Raw genomic sequence first — 11,271 nt, forward strand, 5'->3', positions numbered from 1 at the left:
GGGCATCAGCTGCCCAGGACCCAGCCCACCCTGACCAACAGCGTGCAGGGCGAGCAAGGCTAGGGAGGCCGCACAGCCAGCGCACTGGGGAACCGCATGAACCCTGCCCATGGGTGATACAAGAGCGTATCAGTGTTCTACTCAGTCTGAGAAATACTGGCTGCCGGGCCAGGCTGGGAACTAGTGCTCTTTTTCCAACTATCACTGAGCTAAGTTTGCACAGCCTGGATGTCTTTGGCATCCTTAGGAATGTCTTTCACCATTTTCTTTCATGATTCTTAAGAGTACAGCTAACTTTGAGAACACTGTCACTATTAAGATGACCACTAGTAGCTCTACTTGATGGCGCCCAGGCCAAGCCGCCCACACCTCGGTCCTGGGGTCTAGGTCCTGAGTCATAAAGAGCCCACCACAGAGACAAGGGTCCTGACCACTGCATGTCAGACACTTGGTCAAGCCTCCTTTCTGATGGCCAGAGGCAAATTCAGAAGCCCCATCAATTCTGCTCCTGAGGAAACACCCACGGTCCACTCCTTGTCCCAGCAATCCCCGTCCTTTCTGATCACAGGCGAGGGCTCTGCCTTCCCTGTATCCTGCCACATCCACCAAGGGCTCTAGTTTGCTTCTGAGGAGAGGCAGCTGCAAAGACCACAGACACCAAAATTTACATAAAATTATCTCACTCCATTTTATTTAAGATTTTTTTATCCAGTTAGTAAAAGGAAGATGTGTCTCTCTTTATACATATGTACAAGTTCAGTTATAAAAATAGACAGCACATTCAAAGAGAAAAAAGGCTTGGCATTTTTCTGATTCCCTCTAAATAGCATCTGTACACAGGAGTCTGGGTTTGAGCAGGGGAATCTTAATGATTTAAATTAAATGATTCCCCTATGCCCCCTACTCCAAAAAAAAGTTTTAAAAATCAATCTATCTAAACTCAATTCCGCGATTTTCAGGTGTGCAAATTAGAGGCTTGCCCGCCCGGAGGCACCTGCTCCACCAGGGACATCAGGCAGGGCAGGCAGAAACACCTCCCATGCAAACGCTGCCCCTCTGTCTCTGCCGAGGGCAGCAAGCTCAGGCTGGCCGGGCTGGGGCTGCGAGGGCCGGTGCCGAGCCTGCCCCCTCCCTCCGCCCTCTCCACCTCATTCCTGCTGTCCCTTCCTCTCTCAGTGCAATATAGACAGTGCATACAGCCAAGCAGGGGACTGAAGGGGATGAGCAGGGAGACTGTGCATTCAGGACAGGCAAAGGGGAGTCTGCGAGAGGGGCAGTGAGGCTGTCCTGCTGATTGAGGTGGCTCCTGGTCTCTTTACTGGCTTCTGTGAGTCCCCTGGGTGGAAGGTGCTACTGTTGCTGGTGGGATCTGAAGGTTCTCTTGGTGTGAACCATGCAGGACAGGGGAGGAACTGCTGGGAACACAACTGCCTGTGGATACTTCCTCTAGCCTCTGTCATGCTTAGCAGCCTCCACCATCTCTTGCAGTCACTGCTCTCTTTAATGATGACACTCTGGCAAATGGGGTTCAGAGACCTGGGGAGCTGCCTGAAGACTGTGGACAATAGGTACACAATCTCCTCCCTTACTAGCCCTACGAGAAATCACAATTGTAAGAGAAATCTCCACCATGGAAGGCTCTTCACAGCACCTGCGGAGACTTTGCAAGGGACGTGTCAGAGCCGAAGAGTGGAATGGGGATGGAAACAGTGTGCCTGAGCATCTAAAGGGGGTCTATGTCAGGCTTGCCCCGTGAGAGGTTTAAGACTTGGCTATGCAGTTCACTTGAGATGCAGTGGAGCTGATCCCTGCCCTGTGCCTTCCTTCTATAGGCACCCCAGATGCTCCTGATGAGACACAGATGATAAAAGTGCTCACACCATCCACCTGCCTGTTCTTCCCTTGCTGGACACTTCCGCTTCTGACTCAGGATGGAAGATGCTGCACGGGGCAAGCCATCCAAAGACCACTGGAAGGTCAGGACTCTAGCCCTGGTTTGGTTGAAGGAAGCTGGAGGGCCCAGATGGTTACCGTCCTCCAGAGGGGTTGGTGCCTTTGCCCTGTTTCCGGACCAGAGAGTCTGGGGCTAGGCTGCTGGTCATGTGGAAGTTCTTGGGAGTCCCAGGAACATTATTTCCCTTGCTCAAAGGGGAACTCAAAGGAGAGGAGGCGCTTGAAGGTCCAAAGTCAGCAAGGCCAGCAGGTCGAACAAGGGATGTCTGCAGAGGACTGCTGGCGGAGATTCCTGTGGGGGGGGGGAGAGAGAGACGAGAACGTAAGCACCAGTCCCACATGAGCTTCCTTGGAGCCTGTGGCCTTGGTTACGAGTCTGAGCTGGAGAAGTGGTGGCAATTCCTCCCTGCAACTCCTTGCTAACTGCTTCTTGCATGTTTGCTTGCTCTTCCTGCTAACTGTCTTTTCGGTAAGAGGGATAGATTTTTAAGAGAAAATGACACTACTCAACCCTCTCCATACTACTTCATCCACAGATGGTAAAATGTTCATCATGACACTCTAGATAGAGCACACATTTTACAGTCTGAAACACCAAGGTTACAGGATGAGAGCTGTAATGGCACAAACAGGTTTTTCTTTTCTTCTTTCTTGGGACACCACGTGTGATAAGATGTTTCCTTCTCAATTTCATGCTCCTGTTACTCTCTAGTAAGTTGGGCCAGAGGGTACAAGGCTGCCCACTCTCTATCCTGTGTCTATACTCATACAGTTCTCCTTGCGCTGGCAATGGCCACCCCTGCTCTCCAAGGCCTGTGTCAGTTCAAGGGCACAGCTCAAATCCCCCATCTCCAGTGATGACTCCCTGGGTAACAGTGAACTTCCCTTTTTCCTATATGAGCCAAATCCACTTATATGTGATATCACACTGTCTAATATGATTCTTCAATTGTTTCATATGTACTGGTTTTACTTTCCAAAAAAGAATTCTAAGTGCTTCATGGGCAGACATATCTCTCTCCTCATTCACAGTGGAACTGCAGGCACTGTCTGAACCACTCCTTTCCCTTGATTTCCATTTCCAGTTGCCAAGCACTGTTGGTTTTTCTTGTGCTGCTCTACCCCCTCTATCTCCCTTACCCTTCCTGCCCTCTGCTCTGTGCAGGTTCTGAGGAGAAACCCTATGAACATATGCAATGCCCCAGCCATGGGTGAGACCCTGCCACGGGAGCCTCGACTACTGGCATGATTGTTGTTTTCCAAGGACGTGATACGTTGGCAAGGGTTAAGAAACACTGGGCGAGGCTATTATACTTCATATTTCCTCTATCATACTTCATATTTCCTGGAAGAACCAATAAATGAAAGCTGAGATTCCTGCAGTAGGAGAAAAGGCAAGCAAACTAACAATTACTGAGCAACTACTACACTCCAAGCGCTATACAAGTATGCCTTTACTTGCTACAACAATCCTATGAGCTAATACTAAGCCCATGTATTGAATGGGAAGAAAGGTCTGTAAGTGGCTCTCTCTTTCTCACCACACTCAAATGTCCTGTACTTTATAGCTACAATCATCCTTCACATAACACGGTCACAACAGCCACTTATTTTCTCAAACTGTCTGCAGCCCCTTGTCACACATCTGCTAAGCTCCTGCCCAGCAGGCCTCACCATGTGTTTCCAAACTTGACTCCCACTGCTCCTCTTCAGAGGAACCTAACCTGCTCAGTGACCCCCAATATGCCTTGGCCACTGCCAGCTCTCGGTCACCAGTCCAAATCCTTCATTCTTCTCCTCCCTTTTGAATACAGACAGGCAACTTATCAGCAGGTCCACGGTTCCCTCTCCTGACCTACAACCACCATGGCTGCTTTCCTCTTTTCATTCACCTGTATTTGGCTGTGGACTGCTATTAAGCATATTGCGTGTATGGCTTCCCCTTCTCATTGCCATTATACACTCAGAAGCAAGGTCCATGTGGAATACTCCTTTTTACATTTTTTTTTTTGAGAGTCTTGCTCTATCACCCAGGTTGGAGTGCAGTGACGTGATCTTGGCTCACTGCAACCTCCGCCTCCAGGGTTCAGTCAATTCTCGTGCCTCAGCCTCCCAAGTAGCTGGGACTACAGGCCACCACACCCAGCTAATTTTTTGTTTTTGGTAGAGACAGGGTTTTATCATGTTGGCCAGGTTGGTCTCAAACTTCTGGCCTCAAGTGATCTGCCTGTCTCAGTCTCCCAAAGTGCTGGGATTACAGGCGTGAGCCACTGTGCACGGCCCATGTGGTATACGCCTATGCACACAGCAGGTGCCTCATATCTAGGTGATAAATCACATAGCTGAATGAATGTTAACTATGCTAATTTGGATCACTAAAGTGTGGATCTCAGAAATAAAAGCCTAGGAAGAAAACAAATCAGTTCCCCAAATCAAGAAAAATTCAGAATGTTTAAAGTAGTACAGTCCACAATTCAGTTCTCTCTTTCTACAGCTACTTCCAATCCAAAGGCAGCCCTGTACCATCAGGAGGGCAAGGGGTGAGTCAACAGTGCTTATTACAAAGAAGCAGAACCCCACTTGGGGCTCTAGGAAGAAGGCTCCCAGCCTGGGGGTTTCCTACATGTTCTACCTGACAGAATGTCTAGACTGTCTCTGACCAGAACAAATCTGCAGCCACCCTGGGCTTCTGTACCTTTAGACACATTGTACCCGTATGCAGCATAGGCAGCCGCAGAGGCCGCTGCAGCCCCGGCTTTGGCTCCTGCCATTGCAGCAGCGCTGCCTGCTGTGGACTTTCGGCTCCGGCCCTTCCCTGCTCCTTTGGCTGTGCTTCCTGAACCTTTGGGGCGGCCTCGGCTTCGGGCTGAGTGACCACGTCCTGCAGCTGGCATTTCCTGAATGGAAATTCCTGTGGGAACAAATGGGCCAAAAGGGAAAAAAAAAAAAAAAAGTGAATCTCTCCAAGATGTTAACATAATCTTCTCCTGACAGGGAAAGCGGGCTCTTGGGGTGTTTGTTTTAGGACCCATGAGGAGGTCTATATCTCCAATTAATAATGGCTAGATCAGAGTCACACAGAATGCTAAGAATTCTAAACAATGAAAACATCCTAACTCCTCAAGCTGCTTTTCATGCTGAAGAGTAGTTACATTACTCGTGAGTTTCCTCTTTAAATTTGTCCGTTACAAAGGGAAGCGACTTGCTACCTGGGACTCATCTGCTTTGGAGAGTCATATTTTACCCTCGAGTTTTGAACCCAGAGCTCCCCAAGAAATGGCAGCAACACTGGGCCCCACACAATAAAGTGAGGAAAGGCCCAGAAAAGCTAACATTAATTAAAAACTAGCAAAAATAATGGTGAATCTGAAAGACAGGGATGACTAAAAAAAAACAAGTTTTAAATCTTTATAAAGTTCTTATTTTGCTTTCCCTAAACCTTTTGTTTCTTCGTTTTACTTGACAAAGCAATTGAAAGAATAAAAATACCATTATCTTAGAAGGAATCAGGACCTTACCCACAACCAAACCAGTGCTGGGCAATGGACCAGGCCCAAGCTGTACAAGACAGCAGCAATTACCATTCACGGTGTCTGAGACGGAGCCTGTTATGGATGCGGGAGAGTTGGTAGCTCGAGACTGAGGGGCTGAGGAGGCTGGGTCATCCACAATGACCAGCATGTCACTGCTGCTCTCGTCCAAAGGAATGGAGCCAGTGTGCAGCTCACTGCTGATGGAGATCTAGAAAAGGAAGGGTTAAGATCATTACTACTCCCTGTGCTCACTGCCCAGGGCCTTGCACCCAGCTAGGAACATGCTTCACAGCTGAGGCTGCTTTGGCTTCTGAGAAACCAACCTGTCCTCATTTGTTTTTCTCCTCACAGAACTCATGTGCAACCTACTTCAACAAGGCTGGAGAACTCCAGGAGAAGCAAAGACTGCCCAGCAGTGTGTCCCTGCTACACGGTCAGGACACTCCTTACTGCTGTGATGCAGGCATCTAAAAGGAGCCTCACCTCACTGAAAGGGCTTGGCATGGCTGAGTCCACGCTAATGAAGGAGTCATCTCCGTCAGCAGAGAGGTTGGAGTTATCAGCCGAGGGAACAAATGGGATCACCAGGTTCACACCCTCTTTTCTCCTTTTCCCATCCAATTCATCTTCCTTTTTCTTCTGGGAACCACAGATAAATATGGAAAACGTGTGAGGATGCACCCCAAAAGAAAAGCAGGATTTGGGATGAAAAGGGTAATAGAGCTTTTCTTCTCTGGTTTATAACTTCTCAATCAGCATACTTTTAAGGAAGAAAAACTGCATAAGGAAGAAGGGATGGTTTAATAGGAGTCTATGTGTATTTCAGGCGAGTACTGTGGCACATGCCTATAATTCCAGCTACTTAGGAGGCTGAGGTGGGAGGATTGCTTGAGCCCAGAAACTGGACCCCAGCTCAAAAGAAAAAAAAAAAAGCGTATAAATATCTGCCATAATAATAGAGTTTAAAGTTGGGGCAGTCACACTGAACCAGAGCCACACCAACCCTGATCCTCACGGCGCGAAGAGCCTCACCAGCCGCTGGCACATCCAGCACTTACTGGGCTGACTGAATGCAGTCTCACAAAAGAGAGGACCAATGTTTTCAATATAGTTTCTACATATCTGTTTTTCTTTTTAAGAACAATTTTTAAGACAGTTCAAATCCTTGGTGTGAACTGGAGAAAAAGAGATGAATGGACATTTCTTATTCTTGTTTCTTATTTCTTATTTCTAAGCCGGGTGTTTATTTTTCTAGTGACAGATGACACTGAGTGGTACACAAGCAGAATTCTGGTAGGTTATGGATCTCATGACCTCTTAGGCCCTTTCTAAGATTCTACGGAGCCTAATAATATAAGTAAGTAATGCTGATCTTAGTCACCTTTTAGCCTTACATGCTTTCTAATAGCCCTGACAAATGGTTTCCATAATTAAACTGTGACCACTGTAAGTGTGAGTTTGTGTGGGGACTACAGATCTACCAAGGCCACATTACTCCTGAGTAAAACATGAGTCAGCCCAGAAATGTGGCTGATCATACACAGCTGAAGCTGGATACCAACCAGTAACCAAGATGAGAAGCTATGTACCCCAAATCCTTTTTGGTAAGCACCCTAGGCCCCATTAACCCCTATCCACCATTCCAGGCTGGAGATACCTTCTCTGCATACTTTTCCCGCTTCCGCTTGCGCTCTTTCACTCGGTTGGTTTCCTCCTGTTGCCGTTTCTCTTCCTGCCGCAGCCTCACTATCAAGAAGATAAATGAAGACCTGATGAAGTACCTGTGGTAATCATAATCCTCACTTTCTTAAAATTAAGGTGGCCATATCCCCTGATGTTTATTTTCCAAGGTATCACTTCTATCTGTTTAAGGCAGATAACCAGTGGTTTTCTAACTTGGATTCTCAGCTTTGGGTTTAAATCACACTGTATTTAAGTATTATGGGCTGGCTCAGTGTGATGACTCACGTCTGTAATCCTAGCTAGCACTTTGGGAGGCTGGGGTGGGGTGACTGCTCAAGCCCAGGAGTTTGAGACCAGCCTGGCCAACACGGTAAAACCCCATCTCTATAAAAATACAAAAATTAGCCAGGCACAGTGGTATGTGTGTGGGTCTCAGCTACCCCAGAGGCTGAGTCGGGAGGATTGCCTGAGCCCAGGAAGTGGAGGTTGTGGTGAGCCAAGATTGCGCCACTGCACTCCAGCCTGGGCAACACAGAAAACTCTGTCTTGAAAAAAAAAAATTATTATAGGCCTTTCCTCACATTATTCTTTTTCCCTTTTTCATTTCAGCCTTTTAATATCTCTGCTTTGCACAGATTGAGCATGGCTGTAGAGTTCTGAAAGGTTTTAGAAGGTGCTGGCAAATGTGAACTTATTTTCTGCTGTAATGCTGTGGAAGGCTTCAAAGTCTCACAGGATTAATCTGAAACCCAATGCTCTCAAAAGCCAGAAAACACATGGGAGGAGGGTTTGTATGGTTAGAGCTGCGTGCTTCTCCAACTTTTCCATAAAAACATTTTTCTGGGCAGAAGAGCAAATTCATTACTGCTAAGAAGTCAGGTGCCTTCCTTGTGCAAGCTACATTATTTGAAGCCACATTTACCTTTAAAATACACACAAATTTTGCCCTCTACTCCACAACGCATTCTTTTTTCTTCGAGATGGAATCTTGCTCTTGTTGCCCAGGCTGGAGTGCAATGGCACGATCTTGGCTCACTGCAACCTCCGCCTCCAAGCTTCAAGAGATTCTCCTGCCTCAGCTTCCCGAGTAGCTGGGATTACAGGTGCCCACCACTACGACTGGCTAATGTTTGTATTTTTAGTAGAGACGGGGTTTCGCCAGGTTGGCCAGGCTAGTCTTGGAACTCCTGACCTCGTGATCCACCCGCCTCGGCCTCCCAAAGTGCTGGGATTACAGGTGTGAGCCACCTTGCCATTTTTTTTTTTAAGGCGGAGTTTCGCTCTTGTTGCCCAGGCTGGAGTGCAATGGCACGATCTTGGCTCACTGCAACCTCCGCCTCCTGGGTTCAAGTAATTCTCCTGCCTCGGCCTCCCAAAGTGCTGGGATTATAGGCGCCCACCACCATGCCCAACTAATTTTTTGTATTTTTAGTGGAGGCAGGATTTCACAATGTTGGCCAGGCTGGTCTCAAACTCCTGACCTCAGGTGATCTGCCCACCTTGGCCTCCCAAAGTGCTGGGATTATAGGCATGAGCCACCATGCCCGGCCCAGAACACAATCTTGTTTGGGTTTTTATATAAAATAGGAGCACAAAAATATTTTTTCTAAATATAGCCTTTGGCTTTGCCTACCCTTGGCACACAGCCAAGTACCTCTTCCATTCTCAGATACGTGAGGGGAGTGTCTAGAGGTTTAGAGTACATACGTTTCTTCTCCAACTCTTCGTCGTCTAGAAGAAGACTAACCACCTCTTTGGGTTTCAAGGTATCTGGTTTGAAGTTCCCACCTGAAATCACCATCCGCTGAATCTACACCAAAGCAGATCAAAATGTCACCTCCAGGCATCCATTCCCTTATGGCAAATATCCAGAAAAAGACACACATTGTTCTCAACCCACTCCTCAGGTGAGGCCTCTGGTTTCCTATTTCTTCTTTCCCCCTTTTCATTTCAGTTCATTTGATTGGCTCATCCAGATTATTTGTCTGACAGAAGGAAAATGATAACTTCTTTGCTTGGAACTGCTAACTAGAAAATCTAATAGTACTGAATCAGGATGGAAAAAACAAAAAAATAATAATTTCTTTGGAAACTAACAAATTTGGCATACAATTCAGAGGCAGATAAGCTGAGAGTATTAGCATAAGAGCTAAAAAATGTCAGTCCTTCTTTCTCTGAATGCGAGAGGCCATTACTGGTGTCAGTCTCCACATGAACAACAGCTGGATCCAGGCTATGGAAACCATTCTGGGGGAAAGGGAATGAGGCATGGCCAGGGAAGTCAAGACTGCTATTGCATGGGACCTGATTTTATTTTCTATTCAGAAGAAATTGTAGTTTCATCAGGACCAATGAAAGGCAATAGAGTTTTAAATAGTCTCAATCCAGTAGATGTGGTCAGACTTTCTGTTTGCTCCATCAGGGCAGGAATTTCTTTCCCTTGTGCTTACCTCACTCTTCTCCTTGGCTCTTTGCAGAATGCGTTCTTCAATGGTGCCTTTACAGATGAGCCGGTACACGGTAACCTGCTTTGTCTGCCCCAAGCGGTGGGCCCTGTCCATGGCCTGCTGGTCCACAGTGGGGTTCCAGTCGCTATCATAGAAAATCACCTGCATAGAATATAGCAAAAACTGAAGCACTCTTGGGGAAGGACCAGAAATTCTGAGAGCAACCCAGCCAATCGTCTGTTTGCAATAGTTTGGTGTCAGTAGGGTCTGATTCCTTTCTATGATACTGAGCTAAGATACATCATCTTAGAAGATACAAAGCCATTCCTTCACATGCCCTGAGCAAAAGATACATGCTCCTGTTTTATTTTTTTCAGTTTTCACTTAAAAAGAGAGAGTAGCAATAATATTAATAGTTAAAATGTAGTGCTTAGTACATTAATAACATTAACGGTTAACACTTACAGTGCATTGTTCTAAGTGCATTAACTCATTTAAATCGCAGAATTATCACTGTTATTTGTGCTGAGAAAAAAAAAATCCGATAATGATCATGATTTAAATACTGTTAAGACTCACATATTTTGTAGTTTAGGAGAATGAGGCACAAATGAGCTAGACCATTTATCCAAAATCACATTGCCTAAGTAAGCACCACTGCTCCCAACTATTCACAAGACTGAGGTGGGAGGACTGCTTGAGCCTGGGAGGCAGAGGTTGAGGTGAGCCGAGATTGCACCACTGCACTCCAGCCTGGGTGACAGAGCGATACCCCGTCTCAAAAACAAAACAAAACAGGTCAGGTGTGGTGACTCACACCTGTAATCCCAGCACTTTGAGAAGCCAAGGTAGGTGGATCACCTGAGGTCAGGAGTTAGAGACCAGCCTGGCCAACATGGTGAAATCCCGTCTCTACTAAAAATACAAAAACTAACCAGGCACGGTGGCTCACGCCTGTAATCCCATCACTTTGGGAGGCCAAGGCAGGTAGATTACTTGAGGCCAGGAGCTTGAGACTAGCCTGGCTAACATGGTGAAACCCCGTCTCTATTAAAAATACAAAAATTAGCTGGGCGTGGTGGTGCGCACCTGCAATTCCAGCTACCTGAGAGGCTAAGGCAGGGGAACTGCTTGAACCTGGGAGGCGGAGGTTGCAGTGAGCCGACACTGCACCACTGCACTCGAGCCTGGGTGACAGAGTGAGCCTCCGTCTCAAAAAAAAAAAAAAAAAAAAAAATTAGCCAGGTGTGGCGGCAGGCACCTGTGAATCTAGCTACTCAGGAGGCTAAGGCAGGAGAATCGCTTGAACCCAGGAGGCGGAGGTTGCAGTGAGCTATCATGCCATTGCACTCCAGCCTGGGCGACAAGAGAGCAACTCTGTCTCAAAACAAAACAAAACAAAATAAAACAAAACACTGGGGCCATCTTGGAAACAGGCATGGCTTTCCCTAGAATTCTCAGGCTCTCATCAACAGTCATTTACTAGCCCATGAATTCCTAGGATGGAATGTTTAAAGAGGTCTCTGGAAGTGACTTCTAGTTTGTTGAGCAACAAACAAATTAACAACAAAATGTATCACCACTAAGTGATCCTAAAACAAACTCCTCAGTCCTCAACTCTTTTTTTTTTTTTTTTTTTTTTTTTTTTTTTTTTT

At 46.7% G+C, this 11,271-nt stretch overlaps 1 protein-coding gene across 1 annotated transcript in view; it reads right to left on the minus strand.

The window, feature by feature from the left end:
• Positions 1 to 663: 663 nt before the first annotated feature.
• INO80 (INO80 complex subunit) overlaps positions 664 to 11,271 on the minus strand; it is a 137,893-nt gene continuing 127,285 nt past the window's right edge. The window contains exons 30-36 of the mRNA XM_025390567.1: positions 9,620 to 9,778; positions 8,877 to 8,979; positions 7,144 to 7,232; positions 5,970 to 6,125; positions 5,535 to 5,694; positions 4,649 to 4,864; positions 664 to 2,245 (exon numbers count right to left, since the gene is read on the minus strand). Coding sequence (XP_025246352.1) covers positions 2,028 to 2,245; positions 4,649 to 4,864; positions 5,535 to 5,694; positions 5,970 to 6,125; positions 7,144 to 7,232; positions 8,877 to 8,979; positions 9,620 to 9,778 — 1,101 coding nt within the window. The 3' untranslated portion in view covers positions 664 to 2,027. The remainder of the gene's footprint in view (positions 2,246 to 4,648; positions 4,865 to 5,534; positions 5,695 to 5,969; positions 6,126 to 7,143; positions 7,233 to 8,876; positions 8,980 to 9,619; positions 9,779 to 11,271) is intronic.

This window comes from Theropithecus gelada, chromosome 7a (assembly GCF_003255815.1).
Source record: "Theropithecus gelada isolate Dixy chromosome 7a, Tgel_1.0, whole genome shotgun sequence".
In the NCBI taxonomy this organism is placed as follows: domain Eukaryota; kingdom Metazoa; phylum Chordata; class Mammalia; order Primates; family Cercopithecidae; genus Theropithecus; species Theropithecus gelada.